The 20,480-nt window shown below is 34.9% G+C and overlaps 2 protein-coding genes across 2 annotated transcripts; both read right to left on the bottom strand.

Annotated features, from left to right (window-relative positions):
* Positions 1-4,071: 4,071 nt before the first annotated feature.
* LOC121422065 lies at positions 4,072-7,989 on the bottom strand. Its single transcript, XM_041616870.1, has 2 exons — positions 7,789-7,989; positions 4,072-7,036 (listed from the first exon to the last, which is right to left on the bottom strand). Exons 1-2 carry the CDS (start codon positions 7,972-7,974, stop codon positions 6,041-6,043), a joined length of 1,182 nt encoding a protein of 393 aa, XP_041472804.1. The 5' UTR covers positions 7,975-7,989; the 3' UTR covers positions 4,072-6,040.
* A 7,838-nt stretch (positions 7,990-15,827) lies between these two features.
* On the bottom strand, positions 15,828-20,003 carry LOC121421692. Its single transcript, XM_041616479.1, has 2 exons — positions 19,680-20,003; positions 15,828-18,308 (listed from the first exon to the last, which is right to left on the bottom strand). Exon 2 carries the CDS (start codon positions 18,288-18,290, stop codon positions 16,389-16,391), a length of 1,902 nt encoding a protein of 633 aa, XP_041472413.1. The 5' UTR covers positions 18,291-18,308; positions 19,680-20,003; the 3' UTR covers positions 15,828-16,388.
* Between the last annotated feature and the right edge of the window lie 477 nt (positions 20,004-20,480).

Here is a 20,480-nt window from a genome sequence, read left to right on the forward strand (position 1 = left end):
ATTGAAAAACGGATCAAACGGCTGCTAAACATATTTAGAGGTCAAGTCCACTGATTTGAATGAATAGAGAAAAATCAAACTAGCATAACGCTGAAAATTTAATCAAAATCGGATGTAAAATAAGAAAGTTATGACATTTTAAAGTTTCGCTTATTTTTCACAAAACAGTGATATGCACAACTAGGTGGGTCAGTCGATGATGTCCATCACTCACTATTTCTTTTGTTTTTTATTGTTTGAATTATTCAATATTTCATTTTTTATGGATTCGAAAATAATAACCAACTTGACTGAATCATATAGTATTAAATAATGCTAATTTCACATGATCATGGAGGAATTAATCATTGTTTCACTTGACAATGAGGAGAAAATTAGAATATTTCAGATTTGACATAATAAAATAGAAAGGAAATAGTGAGTGGATGACGTCATAGTCTCCTTATTTGCATACCAGCCAGGATGTGCATATAACTGTTTTGTGAAATTAAGCGAAACTTTAAAATGTCATAACTTTCTTATTTTACATCCGATTTTGATGAAATTTTCAGTGTTAATCTTGTTGGATTTTTCTCTTTTTATTCAAATCAACTTTTTGTTGGGGTTTTTTGTTGGGGTAGACTTGTCCTTTAAGATGAAAACGTTCAATGATGATAATAACAATATGCAACATCTATTACGACGTATCTAAGTGCTGCATTCTATTATCTAGTTTTTTTCCACAATGGTGACCCTTTACCAAAGATTAAATACCCGGGGGTTGCCACATCCATTCACGAGTGGATACAATGTGCGGCAAAGGGGTCTCGAAAAGTACCCTAAACACGTAATTTCTATATTCTGAAAATGCACCCCTTAACAAGTATTGGCGTGTGAAACCCTACCCTTAAAAAGTATTGGGAACAAAACGATATACTCTTGGCAAATATTCCCTGAAATGAACCCCTTAACAAGTACAGCTTCTACACCTCGCGCAAATCGGACTCTAAACACGAAGTGTTGGGGCAAAAAGGACATCCTTTATAATACATTTTAATTTTGTTTCATCATCCCCGCAAAGGCGACCCTAAACACGTAATTTTCCTAGTGAAATAGATACCTTTTTTCATTATTTTGGTGTTTTGACACCCTTATCACGTTACGTACGTAACGTGCCCTATCGTGAAAAAGACATACTTTTTATGTGTTTTTTGGTCGCGCATGGTATCCACTCGTCAATGTAAGTGACCCTTTGCCAAAGATAAAACATGCTTTAACCACGCTGCTTCTCCAATATTCCCATCTGTAAAACTTATATATTATAATAGTTAAAGGGGAAGTTCACCCTGAAGAAAAGTTTGGTGTCAAAATACCAGAAAAAAATGATTGAAGATATTGATGTCGGGTTGGAGGAAAATCCTTCAAAGATTAAGAAAGATATTAGAATTTGAAGTTTTTGAATTGTGACGTCATATACAAGCAGCTGCCCCATATGTTATGTAATATAAATTGCATAATATTGTTTCAATGGGTCATGGTGACTTATTTTTTCCTTTCCCTTTCTTTTTAAGGAGAGGGAGTAAAACAACTTGTCTGTTGATTTACAGAAGGTATAACAAAACGCATTTTCTTTCATTATTTCAAAAGACATTTTACTGAATTTTCATTACATGATATATTGGGAAGCTGCTCAGAATAAAAAGAATATAAATTCTAATAAAGTTTTTAATCTTTGAACGATATTCCTCAAGCATTCATCGATATCTTATGTTTTTTCTGCTATTTTTACAATAAACTTCTTGTCAGGGTGACCTTTGTCTTTCATCACAGTGAATAATATTCCTTAGCACATAACACATGCACTGGAAAAATTCAAATCAAAGTAAAATAATATCAAATCAGAAATCATCAAATAGACACATCGAGATCTTGATTAAACTAATTTTATTAGATTGCAGCATCCCGCAAATTATATGAAATCAATAATTTCACTATTTGTGAAAAAAAAATTATAAACCTGAAATCAAGAAAATTAAAAGGCTTTTGCTAGTCTGCATGCACAGACCTTTAGTTTTTGCAATTCACACACTCAGTGCATATTAAAGTCAGAGTCTGAAGTAGTAAGACTAGATTCACTATGTACTGTAGCTGCCTCTACTTAATTAACAGAGTTTGGTGTTAGTCTACACTCTAGACATGGTTTAATTGTTTAAAGTTGAAAATTTGAGTCTGTGCTCACAGACTAGCCTTCTGCAGCCTCCATCTGGAATGAATAAGTTGGTACATGTTTACTGTTTCCTATGAATAATAACACAAGATCTAGTCAAATAAGTATCCAAACCATGTGATGTATTGTATACCTCTAAGTTCTATTTCTTGAAAGGTGACCAGGGCTCTGTAACACAAAGGTTTGCGATGAATTGCAAATATGAAAGAACCGCTGTTATTGGTTCCTGGTCAGTATTATAAACAAAGTGCACATGCCACAATGATCTTGATTGGTCATTGGTATTTAGCGATTGATTGCAAACCTTTGTGTTACGGAGCCCAGATTTGTCTGTGAAACATGTGACTTCGACAGAGTCACCGATATATTCTATTAAAGGGGTGGTCCAGGCTGAAAATATTTATATCTTAATACACAGAGTAGACTTCACTGAGCAAAACACCCAAAATTTCATCAAAATCGGATAACAAATAATAAAAAGTTATTGAAGTTTAAATTTTAGCAATATTTTGTGAAAACAGTCGTCATGAATATTCAATAGGCGAGCTGATGATGTCACATCTCAACTTTCCGTTTACTTATGTTATTAAATAAAATCACAATTTTTTCATTATTTCATACTTGTGTAAATAATATGTCTCCCTTATAATGAAATAAGTTGGAGCAATAGATATCTAATGCACTTAATCAATTGCCAATCCAATTTTTCTAGTTCTTGGAGAAAAAATTTGAATAAACCTTATTTCATATAATAAAATACAAAAGAACAAGTGGAGACGTGACATCATCAGCCCATCTCATGAATATTCATGAGACTGTTTTTACAAAATATTACTAAACTTTAAAATTCAATAACTTTGCTATTTGTTGTTCGATTTTGACGAAATTTTTGGCACTTTGCTCAGTGAGTTCTACTCTATTTATTGAGCTATAAATACTTTTAGCCTGGGCCACCCCTTTAAATGTATTTCATTGTTTCATTTTGGAATGTCATCCATTAAATTCCCTTTTTTCTACATAGAAATAATACTATTCATTTTGAGCGTTAATAATGCTAAACCTCAACAAATACGCTTCAATATACACATATATTTTCAAGAATAACAGAAAGGTTTTCTATACATTATCAACCAGTCATATTTTTATTTTTGGGTCAGAAAGAACTTTATATTATATTTTGGGGTTTTTTGGAAAAAAAATCATTTGTTTTTAATATTTGTATGTGTGTTTGTTACACTTTTGGGGTTTCCTTTTTTTTCTAAAACAAAATGATTTATTGCTTGGATTTTAAAAGATATGTTTTTTTTTCAGATTCTTTTGGGTTACTAGTATTCAATATGTGTATCTATAAATAATAATTAAAACAGTAGTACTATTGATTATGTAAATATTACCAACTTAAAAATCAAAGAATAAGAATAAAGAAAGTTTAAGAAAAATCGGACAAATAGTGAGAAAGTTATGAGCATTTGAATATTGCAATCACTAATGCTATGGAGATCCTCACATTGGCAATGCGACAAGGATGTGTGATGTCACTGATGAACAACTTTCCCTTTGGTGGACTATAAAATACCCTCAAAATGTCTCTTTTTGCTTTTTCTTATGATGATACAAACTCTTTATCCATGATGTATTCTTTAAAAAATATGTATTACATGCCCTCATGTAGAAAGAACACATGATTTATGGATAGATGTGATAAAAGAGGCAACTCAAGTGAAATATATACTAAAGTAATGGGGAGAGTTGTTCACAAGTGACATCACACATCTTTGTCGCATTGCCAATTTGCTATCGCCATTGCATTAAGTGATCGCAATATTCAAATGCTCATAACTTTCTCACTATTTGTCTGATTTTTCTCAAACTTTCGTTGATCTCTTTCTTTCATTTTTCTGTTTTCACACAAGCTATCTTGTTCCAATGGTTTCATTCTCGTTTAATTACATTAATTATAACAAATGTTGTGTGGACAGGGCTGTTGTGGTAAGCAGTTCTGAAACTGACAATGCTACCCTGTATAAATAAAACTACAAATAAACTAATAAATAAATAAAATATGTTCTTCATCCTTGTCTTTGATGCTCCTCTTTTGTAATTTTTGTTCACAACTTGAAACATTATATGAAATCATGGACCTATTACAACTGGTTAGTCGGCAGAAAGGTAAATGAATAATGAATACATGTATATATCTTTCTTTTACTTTACAAGAGAATCATAATCATAGTCTAAATGTAAGATGGTATTTATAGTTGAGCTTAACTTTCGCATCGAAGTGTGCAGAGAGGACGGTTCGTGATGCGTGCGAGGAATTTTATCAATGCTCAGTACATTTTCACAAAATAGCTTTATTTCGTGTCGTGAAATTACATAGATAAAATAGAAACTAATAATTTATAACACAATATTAAATAAATAGATACATACATGTATATATATTGCAACATAAATACTATAGAAGATTTCCATGTAAGATCACTCTGAGATGATTTCAATAACTTTCCCACTATAAATGCACTTTCAAAAGTTTTCAATAAAAAGTTTGGGTTGTTCCCAAAAATGGTCTCTACGACAGGTTTAACAATACAAAATGCACTTAAAAAAGGGGGGGGGGGGAATTAGCCCAAGATCAAATCTAAATGCATTCGATTGTAAAGTGTCATTGAACAGCACAGCAACACTTTGGCAGTATGCATCCAATTGCACTTTATAATAATAATAATAATACACTTCACCACCTTTTCATCAGATACAAAGCGCATTATTAGAAGAAAGAATAACAGAAATAAGGAGTATGAATAACTACAAAATTATGAACATTACCGGTATATGGAAACCGTAGAGAAAAATTAGATTAGGTAAGTTTTTAGACATTTCTTAAATGAGGAAAGTGTTGGGGAAGTCGTTAGCAAAGGCAGCTAGGAGTTCCATGTTTTAGGGGCAACGGTAGAAAAGGCCCTATCACCTATTTGTTTAGCAGTACGAGGTGCAAGAGTACTACTAGTGGCCGAACATGTGTTGTATTTGGATGTGTTTCAAAAGAGAAGAAGGTCAGCTAAATAAATTGGGGCTTGATTGTTAACACATTAACACTGTATGATATAAAGGCTTAGTCCCGCTGCACTTACAGATGCAGAGAGGATGTAAAACGGAAAAGAATCTTGCCATCTGTTGGAAAATGTTATGTATCCATAGTGTACCACTCGCAGGCTTTCGGTCTTACGGGCGGGTTATACTTGAACTAACACAGTGCATGTTAATTGTGATAGTATCAAGTATTGATATTGATACTATTTGCATGCATGTTTCATACGCTCTATATCCATCGGGCATCCGTCCACTTTGATTTCATTGTTCCCCCATTTTGTCTAATGTCTGGAGCAGATAAAAACGGATGGAGCCATCCCAAATTTTTGCTTGTCCGACATATCCGTTACGAATACGTTTTGTGTCTGTCGGCCAGTGGGACCAGCTCTTTATGAAAGTGACTTGGTGCAGTGGAATTACCTCTCATCCAACAATGAAAAGGTCATAGGTTCATTATTCACTTTCTTTAATACCTAGATAATGTAAATGGTTACCCAGTAGGAGAGTGCTGCTGATAGAATTCCAGGGCAGCACTGACCAGCCAGGACGGGGTGTTCCGTACTTAGATGGCCAAAACACCAACGACTCCTTGTAGACCACCTTCCTACTAAGATCCCATAAGTAAAATCTAATGATTATTTCCTAAGCTGTAAATGAGAATGAAATTATAGCTTGCATGGACTAGTAATATACCATAATGATAATATATAAACTGATAATAATGTATAAGTTATGCTTGACCTATCCTAGAAAATCCAGTAGGTTGTCCCCTCCAGCAGACTTCTGGTTCTGTTGACTCGTTGCACCGATGCTGGCAAATGGATCAAATCCTGCAGCCATTCCCGTTCCTTGTTGCTGCATGTTTGACCCCGGCAACGACCTTTGACCTGTGCCCGCAGAACCTCGGCCGTAATTTCCCATCATGCCTTGCTGTCCGAAGGCACCCTGTCCTTGATAATTCATGTTTCCGAATGACCCCTGACCCATGCCTCCCTGCGACCCCTGACCAAATGTCGCCTGGGCCATGCCAACTTGAGGTCTCTGGAAAGAGTTCTGCCCCATTGGAGGGTTAGCGGGGTGTGGGGAATTCGCCGAAGACATTTGATTGAGCGTCCTGTTGGACTTCTGCGACTGGGACGGCGCTAGGAGGGAATCGAACGCTGACATGTCAATGTTCTTTTTCGTTTGAGACGGTTGGCCCATTTGAGGAACCCTCTGTGGCACGTTACCGACCGGCTGCGAGAGCAAGGAAGAATTTGAAAGGCCCATTCCCCCTGTCCCAACGACACTCCCTGCAGACATAGTACCCGATGGTGAGCAAGGTGAACTGTTCATGCTGCAAATCCCGCTTGACAGAAGACCAGTATTGCCACTTCCACCTGTCCTGGTGCCCATACCCACACTGTCCACTCCTGCAGCCTGGCATTGACCCTTACTCCTGGAATCCATCAGTGACTCCGTCAGATCCTTGGCAGTAGACCTTGACGGTTGCTTCACGGCATCTTCAGGCTGGATCGCCTTCTGATTCTTCAATCTCTGTTGGAACTCCTGCTCCTTCTGAAGCCGCTGTTTCTCCTCCAGGCTCAGGGAGATCTGGGACGGACGTACAGGAGCAGGGTTCGGTGTCTTGCTGGAGGAGCTGTTTGCTTGGCTGATAGAGCTGGATGGGGACTGTTTCTTGATCATAGGGTTGCTCTTTCCGTTAGTGTGACTGTCCAAGCCAAACATCTGGTCAATCTAGGAAATTAAAGTTGGACATTTTATTAAATTACGAATACTTGTAAATGTGATTAGCTTTTAAAGGTAAAGTCAGCCCCAGTAAAATGTTATAGAGAAAAATCAAACTAGCAAAACGCTCAAAATTTGATCAAAATCGGATATAAATTAAGAAAGTTATGACATTTTTAATGTTTCAGTTAATTTACTAAAGAGTTATATGTACATCGTGGTTGGTATGCAAATGAGGGGACTGGTGACATCATCCACTCACTATTTCTTTTGTATTTCATTATATGAAAAATGAAATATTCAAATTTTTCCCTCGTTGTCCTGTGAAACCAAGCTTTATTCCTCCCTGAACATGTGGAATTACCATTGTTTAAATATTTTCTGGTGGTGTCAAGTTGATCCTTATTGTCAAATCTGTAAAAATTGAAATATTCTATAATTCAAACAATAAAAAACAAAAGAAATAGTGAGTGAAGACATCGACTGTCCCATTTGCATGTTGTCATCCAGGTGTCAAGTAAGATTAAATATTTCACAACGAAATACATCAGAATTCTTTCCCAAAGCAATAACCTTTTAAACAGACTTTAAATCATGCTTATCAATTTTCATGTTAAAAACAGAAGCCAACCAAGCAATATGATATCTTATATCTTCCTTTTACATTTTAACTGGCATGCAAGCGAAAAAAAATCTAGTCACTTAGAAGCGTTTGCTCATCATAACACTGTAATACAGTTAATGATATTTTTTCTACTCACTCCTGTCCCTCCAGAAGTATTGCTCTCCCCTCTCGATGACAATGGAACATCTCCTTGACTGGTTTGTAGCTTCTGGGCAAATTCCACTGACGTCCTAGGGGTGTATAGTAAGAGAACTGAATCATTTCCACAAGTCTTTACATTAAATCCAAAATCTTCCTTAAATTCTTCATGGAAAATATCCATCAATTAAAACACCTAGAAATAAAAGTATAAGTGGTGTTGATCCTTATTTCATTTATTACCTTTTTTTTCAATAAACATACTGATAGAGAAGGCTTGCAAATTACTGAATCACTAAATATCTGGGAAATTTTAGAAAGATTAAAGTCTCACTAAAATCATACTTCAATTCTGTCAGAGAAAATGAGTTCAATAATATTTTTACTGGGCTTAAAAGCTTTAACTATAGTTTGACATATTGAACTTACATTCTCAAAATCTGTTTTACATCATGGTCCTGACAACACACACAGAATATATACAATGCATAAAAATAATTTCTAAAAAGTAGACAGATAGATAGATAGATAAATGGTTTTATTAAAAAAACAATTCATGGTAGCCGAAAGGCTAAATTTAGCATTGTTTTACATTGTAAAGATCTTGTTACATGTAAGATTAGGTATATACAAAGACAATTTTGAACAACATGAAAATTTCAAAGTAAACTATCAATATACAAAAATCATAAAAATACAAACATAAGCCTCCAAACCAATTAAGTTAGAATAATAAAAGATTGTGAGCCATGCATGTAGTAAACTACATGCATGGCTCACAATATAAAAAGATTTATAAGTGGTATGACCTAGACGAAGAACAGGATAAAAGAAAGAAGAGAGACAAGAGAGGAAGGGAAGAGAAAGAGGAGGGGGGAGGTGGGAGAAGGAAATAAAAGAAGGTCAGTCTATTAGAAAACAATACATATCATTTCATTAAACGACGGCTTTAAAATATTGGCATTTATACATACGTTTAAAAACTTCAAGAGAATTTGCATTTTGAATATCAGATGGGAGGCTATTCCAAACCAAGCCACCAGCATATTTAAAACAACTCTTATTCGAGAGTAGGATTTGGTAAAACGACGTTCAACGTATTGGCAAGTCTAGTATTAACAGAATGTCTTTCAAAAACCATTTCCACTTCATTGCACATTCGGACTGGGGCCTTTTCATGAATACAGTTATACATTATACAAGCTAAAAAGTAATCACGTCTGATATCAAGAGTTTGCCATTTAAGAGAATTAATTATATCAAGGCCATTTACATAATAATCAAAATTGCCTGTTACTATGCGTGCAGCCCTTTTCTGTAATCGTAAAAGTGTATTTCTATTATATAAAGAACAGTTTCCCCATACGGAACAAGAATAATCAAAGGTTGGTTGTATGGTGCATTTATATATTTTATTCAAATCATCCTTGTTTAAAAATTTACTAATTTTCATTAGTGTGAATATTTTGTAACTTAAAGACTTAATTAAATATTTTATATGAGCATCCCAGCATAGTTTACAATCTAACATGATGCCTAGGTATCTTATGCTTTGATCGAAGCAATAGTATTATACAGGGTCTAATAGCAGCAGTATTATATATTTTGGTTACATCAATTCATAATGGTGGTGCGTCGTGAATCGTGTGCAAATTTACAGTTGTTTACGAATTCTAGTTCAATATCAAACTATTTTTAGTGATTGGGAATTCCCAGTAACCTTTGACATGTTTCAGTTGTGCATTCATGTACTTTAATTCAGCGTAACGGTTGATTCACGGGTTTTCTTTTTACCTGATTGAAAATAATCGAAATGTTTGAAGTATATTATTGACTTGTTTAGAGACAAAAAAAGAAAATAACGAAAAAAATAGAGACAGAAGAAAATAAAGAAAGAAATGGTAGGGCGGAAAAGGAACATAAGAAGAAAGGAAGGAAGGAAGAAAGGATTCAATAAAAATACAAAAAGAAAGAAAGAGAAAGAAGGAAAGAATGAATGAAAGAGAGGAGAGAAGGAAGAAAAAAAAGAAAGGGGAAGGAATGAATAAAATAAATAGATCGAGAAAGAAAAAAAAAATGAAGAAATAAAGAAAGAATGAAATGAATAACAAAAGGAAGAAAGAAAGGAAAAAGAAAGAAAAGGAAAAGGAAAAAATGAATGAAAAAGAAAAGAAAGAAAAAGAAAGAAGGAAGGAAGGAAAGAAAGATAAAAAAAGGAAAGAAAGACAGGAACAAAGAAAGAAAAATAGGAAAGAATGAATGAAAGAGAGGAGGGAAGAAAAAAGGGGAAGGAATGAATAAAATAAATAGATAGAGAAAGAAAGAAAGAAATGAAGTAATAAAGAAAGAAATGAATAACGAAAGGAAGGAAGAAAGAAAGGAAAAAGAAAGAAAAGAAGAAGGAAAAAAAATGAATGAAAAAGGAAAGAATGAATGGAACAAAGGGAAAAAGAAAGAAAAAAATAAAGACAGGAACAAAGAAAGAAAAAAGGAATAATAAAGAGAAGATGGAAAGAAGATAATACAGGAACAATGAGAATATGAAAAAGGAAGAAACAAAGTAAACATTGAAAAAATGAAAATAGGATTGGAAAAGAAGAATGACATGAGAAAAATGGGAAGAACAAAAGATGTAAGAAAAAACGTAATAGTTAAAAAGGGAAGGTGAGAGATAGAAGGAGAAAAGAGGAAAACAATAGGCAAAAAATGGAGGAGGAAATATAAGAAAGAAGAATAGAAGAAGAAAAAAAAAGAGAAATGAAAAAGCAGAAATTGATCTTACTTGGCTGGAGGCAAATTCTGATTTGACATTTCGTCTTTTCAAGATGGAATTAGCAGGGGCGGATCCCAAAAATTTTAAATGCGGGGGGGGGGTCGTAACCCGCACCAAAGGTACGTCTTGTCGGGGGAATCTAGCTGGGGCCATCCCCAAGAAAATTTTGTAAAAATTAAGCCCCCTCATGGTATGCGATTACAGCGTTCTGAGGTCAGTCACTCTATAAGAAAATTTTCGATTTCATAAGTAAAAGGGCGTTATGATATAAAGTTGCCCTTAGAGGCTTGGTGACTGAAATCGAAAAATAAGACTGTGGTACGCATTAATCAATGTAGATATGGTAGAGTAGGCGTGATTTACCAAGTCTTCTTCTTTACATCGTATGCATACTGTCAACCAATGAAATATTCCAACGCAGTAAATCCAATATAGACATGTCATATATGATGTCACTAATTAAAAAAAAAAGCTTTCAGTGATGAGTAAGTTGTGTTTGTATATCAGTTAAAACGTGTCCGGTAGCGTAGTTTGCCTTCATGTGAACCAACTGAATGTGGTCCCGTTGCGGGTAGGCCTGTGGGATTGGACCGGGCGATACGAGGTCGTTAATTAAACATGGGTATGATACCTCATTCTTCTGTTTTAAACGTTTCTTTCTACTTAAAAAGGACACTTTTTTACAGGTTTCCCCAAAATAGGGGGCTCGGGCTGGCTGCCCCCCCCCCCCCGTTCTCGACCAAAAAAATAGTAGGAACAGTAGGAACATGTATGTGCCGCGGGCAAGACAAAACAAAACGGGGGCCTAATTAGAGCGGGCTTATTGTAAAAAGGAGGGTCCTCGGGGCGGGCTTCAGAACTACAAATGTTTGTGAAAACGGGGGTCCTTGAAACGGGTCGCCTGTTTGTGAGTGCGTATGCATGTAGGCGGCGGAAGCGGGGGGATGGAGGCGACAGACCCCCCCCCCCCGTTGAGGTGGGGGGATGGCCCCCCTCTAGAATTTTAGTTGATAACTTTCTTTTTTTTTTGCTTGTCAATTTTTTTTCCTGTGTCCATCACAAAATTTCAGGTGGACCCCTCCTAATTTTGTTGGCTTCCGCCGCCAATGCGTATGCATCCATATGAAACGTGCATGTAGCTATATAGCCCGGTGGCAGCAAGTGGCAGGAGCGCCGGGTGCTCTTGCGCAGAGGCAATGTTCGGACAGCGCTCTGCGACCGCTTTTCACCAAAATTGCGGCTTATTGTAGCAGATCAACGCGACCGGAACGGCAAAACGGAAACATGCGAAGCTTTGGAGCAGATTTCTTTCTGCTGTTTTGTCGATGATAAGAAAATGCTATGCTTTGGAGGGGCTTTCTTTGTTCTTTTTCTCAATAAGACAAAATGCTATGCCTTGGAACAGACATTTGAGTGTAAAAATGGGGGTCGCGGGACATACCCACTATGAGTGCCCCTCCCCTTGGAGTCACTCCTGGTTAACTGATGACTGCAACATATTTCAAATTTCTTAAAGGGAGTGATACTCCAGAATTGAAATACAATGATTGGAACAAATAATAATAAGGGAAAATTAGACAAAGAAAATGCTGGAAATCTCATCAAAAACGTAAAAGGACAAACAACGTTATGACATTTTAGATTCTGCAGTACTTCTGTGAAACAGGTTTTTTAATTTCATACATTTCGTCTTGCGCAATGAGAAGCCGATGATATCGTCTTTCCGCTTTTGTGTATTTTTTTCAATACAAGAAATATTTTATTTTTTAATCCAAGGGATGTTGAAAATTAGATTAGGCTTATTTTGTACAATAGCCAGGGTAGTAGTAGTAGTAAGGATAGTAAGTGGATAGAGATAGCGGAGTAACAAACAAAGAGAAAAGAAAGAAAAGACTAAAGAGGAAAGGATGATAGGAGGGAAGAAATAAAACAGAAAGGGGTAAAGTAGAACAGGAGAAAATGCGTGAGAAAAAAAGCAAGAAACAGATACTAAAGACAGATAGAGAGATGATAAAAGAAGAAAAGATGGAAAACAAAGAAAGCAAATAATAATATGTTCCTCCTTCTTCTCCCTGGCGAACCTGATTAGGGCATTCTCGCAATCATTTCACAGACGCTTTCTATAACACAGAGAATCTTTTGACAATAGCTCTTCATAACAAAACAGTCTTTGTCGAAAATTGGTGAATCAATTCAACAGTTTCGTACTGGGGCCCGTTGCAGAAAGAGTTGCATTTAAACACAAGTCAAAAAATCAATCCCAAGTCCGAAATGCGCGCTGTTGATTGGTTGAAAATCAAGTTGCGCGTGATTTTTAGAGTTGCGTTTGATTGCAACTCTTTCTGCAACGGGCCCCAGGACTCTGACTAGGCAAACGACACATTAGTTATATTTCATCCTGTCCGAGTCTTAAGACGATGTAGGCCTACTGTCACGGTCCACCAACTTTCGACAATGACCTCTAATCTTTCCATTATGATTTGACAGGCATTTTTAATAGATTCCCAATGTTCCAGAAAGCGTTTCCTCATTTCCATATTTATCTATTGAAAAATCTACATCCTTCTTTCCTTCATTCCTTTCTTCCTCCCTTTATTTCTTTATATATGCCTTTCTTTCCTTCTATCTTTCTCCCTTTTTGTTCTATTCTTTTTTCTGAACAAGTCAATACTATACCAGTGACATACAGATTACTATCTTTAAAACTTTTATTGATTAATCAACTTTATACAAAGAATTTGTCTTCTCGTCATCAAAGTATTTTGCTTCATTAAATCGTTAAAAGAAAAAAAACAATATCTGTAATAATATCAGCCAAATTACAGCAAATATAAATTATGATATTCTGTTATTATTATATTACTACTCTTTTACAGATTTTGAAATTGCATTTCCTTTATTCACTTTCCAACGTTTACATTATAATGTTTGGTTTCGTACATTTTAAGATAATTTCTAAAAGTTATTATGTATACTATGATAAAATTGATGATCAAATCTTTTATAGTTCCTGAAAATGAAGAGCACAATTGATTTTACCTTTTAATAAACTCATTCTACTTGTAAACTCGACATATCGTATTGTAGAGCTGTATATTGTGAACTTGGTTCTTAAATACTTACATGTTATTATATTTACACATTTGCACATCATTGTTCTCGATCATATTTATGCAAATATAAAAAATTACATTCACAGTGATCATACTTTCCTTCTCAATTGTATAATTAATTAATGACGTTTTCTCTTCATTCTGGATATACTGCATGATTCTTGATGAAAGAGAATTTTTGCTAAATTAAGTATATCTGTAGACAATAAATTAATTATATTACAGTTTCATTTTTTTCCACGTTAATAGCAGGTCATATCTGACGTGATCTTCTATCGAATTGAATCCTTTTTTAAAGGCAAAATCCGAAGCAGAAATTTGAAATTATATTATTGAATGATTTTCAAAACTTAGATAGAATGTAACAATTTGATTGAGTTATGTTCTTTCCTCAAGATTTTTACGACCACGGGGAAAAGAAGAAAAGTAAATGAAACTAAAAGGCTGAACATATCATTGTCTGAATATTATGTCGAAATCTATCACAAAATTAGATGTTTGCACCGTTTTGCTAGCTCCCAGCTTTTTAGGAATTTTGCCCCCTCAAAAATTTTCTTTTCGCTCCATTTGATTTCTTTTATTTTTTACAAAGTTATAATATATGCAAAACAATATATAAATATAGATTTAATATAGTTATGGACCAATGAAAAGTTCTTCAGACCTCTATGGATGGCAAATATCGACATCAATTGACTCATTACAACTGCGCTTTTACTGTACATTTCGTGCCATTGCCTGAAATACAATAACAAATTCTTCGTTTAAGCTATTTCATTTCACATTCGAGTTATTCCATATAATTGCATTTTCAAATTAAATTTCGTCGAATTTATCGAAGTCACATCGGTTCTATATCAAATACAGGTAAAAAAAAATACACAGTATAAGCATGTTCTATAACGGAGAATGTTGTTTCACTTCCTTTCTGCCTGATCAATGCATACAAAATATATATTACAAGAACATGCGTACATAGTACAGCATACCAACTTTAAAATGAATGGTAAATATTACACTTCCACCATGGTTATTACTAGTTAAATATGAAGTATATGTTTATGAATAGAGAATTATTTGATTTCTCATGATATATCTAATAACATTATGTCTAAAATACAAGAACTAGAAATTTCCCCACACAGGATAAACATAATGAAGATGATGCTTGATGATAGCAAAGTTCCAAATAAAAATTGAGATCCATTGACGTTGCTTTTTATGCATTTTATGCTATTTTCTTAAATGCCGGCAATATTTGTTTGTTTTGTTTCACATTCAAGTTATCATATATAATTGCATTTTGAAATTGAAGCACTTCAAAAAAATATTAAAGAGCAGGAATCAGACCAATTCCATGAAGATAATATTTATATATTTACACAGTGTAATCATGCCTTCATAGAATAATAGCATAGAATAACGACATATACATGCATAAAATCATAAACAGTACACAGCAAAAGCTGTGGTGTTAACCGGTGTACATAGAGGACCACACCAGTTATTTTACACCGGTTTAAATTGGTGTTATTACAACATCTTTTGTTGTCACAGTTACACTCTTTGGTGTTATGTTTAATCTCGAGGGTGTGATTTTAACACCTCAGGGTGAAGTCTCTAGTAACACCAATTGGTGTCAGTTTTAACACCGCAGTGTTTACAGTGTATAGCATACACTAATTAATATCAATGGTAAATATCACATTGCCACGATAGTCATTGCTATAGACAAATATTATATACATGACATATTTGAAGAGAGAAACATTTGGTTTCCCATAAAATATGTGTTTCAAGTTGTAGTTGGGTTGTTAAATGGTTTTACTTGACTCGAACATCAGAGAGGAGTTAGAGATTTCTTACAGGTAGAAAGGGGTACTTTATTACGTAGCAAGAGTGCGCCCTCTAACTGAATAAACATTATAGGTTATCAGTTGAAAAAATCACATAAACAGGATACTGTTACAATATGTATATTTAACATCATGTCTTATATTTAAGCACGAGAAATTCCCTCACATAGGATACACATGATAAAGATGATGCTTGATATTAAGTGGAAAGCTGAAACTAAAAATTGAGATTCATTGACTATATGCTGTTTTATGTATTTTTCGTGCAATTTTCATAAATGAAATAAGTTTTGCTAAGTGTTTCACACTCCGAAAAATATCGAAGAGTGGTGATCAGACCATCTCCACGAAGATAATATTTATATATTCACACGTTATAATAATGTCTTGATTCACAGCATACATGTAGATATCTTTCAATTTATGAAAACCTATAGTATACGCGCATAAACAGTAAACTCTTTTAATATCAATGATCTCACCACCCATCATGCCCATGCTGGCATATTACTAGTCAAATATTATATACAGTCATGAATATGAATAGAGAATCATATGGTTTGTCATAAACATTTAACAACAATTTGTCTTATATGCAAGTACTAGAATTTCCCCCACACAGAGGATAAACATGATAAATATGATGGTTGGTACATGCAAAATTGAAAACAAATAGTTGTAAGAAGCGAAATGCTCTTTATGGGTAAGAAATCCAGAAAGAAATGATCCAACAATTGTTTTATGTATTTCTACATTATAGCAGTTTACTTTAGCAGAAAATGGCAACTCAGTGGGTATCACCCCCCCCCCTCCATCTTCTGCGATAATAATTATGATATCATGTCATCAATTATTTTCAGCGGAATATATAGAGTCTATCCCGAGTGCAGAAAGCGATCTCTCCTGATCGGTACTGCTGGAGGTAATACCAATCTGTCCAAGGCTTCTCAATCTTGTAATCATTAACAAGGTTTCGGATGTGCCTTAGTTCATTTGTATACTCGTCAATGCTCACCAAATCTTCATGAGGCTTCACCTTGGCTATCAGGATTGTATTCCATTGAGATACAGCAGCGTAAAGGGAACTACCCGGTTTCTTTAATTCATGTTGTACAGCACCCTGTTTGTCTATCAATCTGATAGCATCCAATGATGAAATGATCAGAGAACCATGGTAACTAGTGATTTGCCGAGGTCCATACCCGTTGCATGGTATCTCCCTGACTGCTTGCCCACCTGCTGTTGAAAATACCTGGATCTTATTGGCATACATGTAGCTCACATAGATCAGATCATCACCAGCAACAGTGAGATCAGGATCCCCACCTTCATCTTTACTCAGAGTCTTAAACATTACATTCAATTGTGTGTACTCTGGTGTGTACAGTGTGATGTTGTTTGAAGTATTAATCACAACGCATCGACCATCAGAAAGAAACCCTACCCCCGATATTTTAACATCCTTCAGAACTGTCTGCTGAAGCTGACCATCAGTGGAGAAGATTTTCATGCCACCTGGGCTACATCCTAGTGCCATCCTACCGTCTGGTGTACTAACCATGGTAAGTTTTCTATCCTTATTAGGCAAAGCAACCTTCTTTACATTATCAATATTATAAGTAGGCAAAGAAATGTCCTTTTCATCAAAGGTTTTATTAGTGGGTAAGGCGACGTTTCTTTCAGCTACATTCTCAATCTTTCCAAGGCCTAGCTCATCCATTCCAACATTTCTCTTGAACCTGACACTTTTCCCCTTTATGCCCGATTTCTTCGGCTGCTCGTAGTCAGGATCCTTTTGATCAAAGACCTCTCGTAACTCTTCACACAGAGTGCCGTGTGCAGCCAAAGTATCCATATCTAATGGAATCTTTATTTTGTTAGTTACCATTTCAGCCATGGTCGCCAACCGATTGATGTGCTTCTGGGCCGTGGTCTTCATACTTTCCAGTTCTTTCTTTACTCCTTCGGTCGTTTCCTTGACTTCTCTTACTAGACTTTCCCTCTTTACTGTCAACTGCCGGACTGCATCATCATATGCTTTATTAATGTCACTTGTACACTGTTTCTTGGCACTGTCAACACTTTTAGTCTGTTCATCTATAAAATCAATGTACTTCTGAAAGCATGATTGTTTCTTGTCCACCTTTGATTTAAGTTCTTCGATACCCTTCGTGTGTTTGTCCTCGTAAGCTGTTCCCTCGATGACCTTGTGTCCTTCCCCCGTATGTTCCATAACAACACACCTGAAGCATGTGAATCTCCTGCAGCTGGAACAGAAGCAACACTCGTCTTCTTTTGGATGTTTCCTGCATTTCCGGTATTTACGGACTGAAACCGTCCCTGATGAGATCTCACTCATGGCAATGACTTCATGATCGACAAAGCCTTCCCATTGAGAGTGCTTATTAAGACAAGATGTGCAGAGATACTTGCCACAGTCTTGGCAGTAGACAGCAGCATGGGACTTGTCATTTGATTTACAATTTGTGCAAATCTGAGGATGGCCCTCCATATCCTCTATTAGACTTTTCAAAGCAAGATTTACCTGTAGTTTGCCGACATCTTGGTTTGGGACCTGGGTCACAGCTCTGCAGACAGGGCATCGGATCTGGCAGTTACCGTGACACTCTAAGAGGTTGTCCAGGCAAGTCTTGCAGAAAGTGTGAGAACAAGACAGGATCTTGGGATCGGTGAATGTAGAAAGACACACTGGACACTCTGTACTCTGGGAGATGACAGTCTTTAATGCTTCAGCCATGGCTGGGTTTATAGAAGACTGAAAAATAATTATTACAAAACAAGATGAAGAATAATAAACACGTAAGGACCGTAGAATCTGCCATTTGAATACATCACTGAGTAATAAAAGGATCGCGTTGGGTTTTGGAATAGGGAAAGGAAGGGGAGGAGCAAGGGGAAATTGGGAATGATAAAATGAGGGGGAGAGGAGAAAGGGGAATGGAAAGAGGAGCTTGATACGATGGGAATAAATTGGGATGGTGAAAGGAAAGGAGTGAAAAGAAAAGAAGAGTATTAGGAATTATATTGCTTTAAAAGGGGTATTATTTTTATAAGTTTATTTCCAATTAGTCTAATGCCATTTCGTCCAATTACCAAACTCCTTTACTATTATTTAGTCTAACATAAGCTAATCCACTATCCACATAGTCTAATTGCAATTTCTTTCACTCACCAGTTTATATAATAACCAGTTGGGCTAATAGCAATTAAGTCTGAAATCTAGTCTAACTGGACTTAGTGTTAATTGGACAAAATAAATTAAAATGAAATGGATATTTATTTAGACCAACTGGTTATGAGACGAAATGGTAATAGACGAACTGGTGATTAGACGAAGTGATGATTGGACCAAATGGTTTTTAGACGAAATGTTTTTTTTCTTAAGTTTTTATTGGGTTTTCATAATTTTGTATAACAAATCACATATAATTAATACGAGTAATTTAAAATATAACAGAATAAACAAATAAGAAAGGAAAAACAGGCAGCATACACATTATTAGTTTACATTAGAAGAAGTACAGCTTATCAACAGATAATACTTGATAAACACGTAGTAAAAACAGTCACTTTGTCTCTTCTCATTCCTCATTCCCTATGCTATAGTAAATCAAGAATGTAATAACAGAGGAATAAAATCATTTGATTCACCAATTATGATTATTAAAGATTAACAAATTCCATTCTAAAAAGGCATATTAAATTTTCTTCAGTAACAAAAATTGATGTTGATGGACCGAATGGCATTAGACTAAATCAAGGTAGACCATGTGGTGAGTGGAAGAATTGGGATTAGACGAATAGGTAATTTACCTTCTCATTTTCCCCATTACTTCCGGGTTGGAAAATCAGTCTGATCACCCCTAAACAACGATCTTTGTATATATAATTTAATTGTTTCGATCCTGTCTGTTCAAAGATAGTGATGTTACAATTTCTCACTGGAAACAATCGCTTATTATTGAAGAAAAATGGCAATCCAGTAATATTAAAGATATAATCATTAAACAAGCCATATCAATCAGTGTGTGATTTCAAATTCGACACGTTTCTGATATGGCATTTGAATGTGTAAAATATATACAGAATATCTTTGGAAAATACATGAATTATTCAATATACTTACATCAAACTGCTTATGTCCATTATAAACGATATGTTTCTCAGTTTGATCAAAGCAACAATATTATACGGGTCTGGTAGTAGCAGTATTAGATATTTTGGCTACATCAATTCATAATGGTGGTGCGTAGTGAATCGTGTGCAAATTTACAGTTGTTTACAAATTCTAGTTCAATATCAAACTATTTTTAGTGATTGGGAATTCCCAGTAACCTTTGACATGTTTCAATTGTGCATTCATGTACTTCAATTCAGCGTAACGGTTGATTCACGGGTTTTCTTTTTACCTGATTGAAAATAATCGAAATGTTTGTAGTATATTATTGACTTGTTTAGAGACAGAAAAAAAGAACGGAAAGAAGAAAAGAAAGAAAGAAATGGTAGGGCGGAAAAGGAACATAAGAAGAAAGGATTCAATAAAAATACAAAAAGAAAGAAAGAAAAATAGGAAAGAATGAATGAAAGAGAGGAGGGAAGAAAAGAAGGGGAAGGAATGAATAAAATAAATAGATAAAGAAAGAAATGAAGTAATAAAGAAAGAAATGAATAACGAAAGGAAGGAAGAAAGAAAGGAAAAAGAAAGAAAAGAAGAAGGAAAAAAAATGAATGAAAAAGGAAAGAATGAATGGAACAAAGGGAAAAAGAAAGAAAAAAATAAAGACAGGAAAAAAGAAAGAAAAAAGGAATAATAAAGAGAAGATGGAAATAACTGAATACAGGAACAATGAGAATATGAAAAAGGAAGAAACAAAGTAAACATTGAAAAAAAGAAAATAGGATTGGAAAAGAAGAATGACATGAGAAA

This window comes from Lytechinus variegatus, chromosome 9 (genome assembly GCF_018143015.1).
Source record: "Lytechinus variegatus isolate NC3 chromosome 9, Lvar_3.0, whole genome shotgun sequence".
Classification (NCBI taxonomy): Eukaryota; Metazoa; Echinodermata; class Echinoidea; order Temnopleuroida; family Toxopneustidae; genus Lytechinus; species Lytechinus variegatus.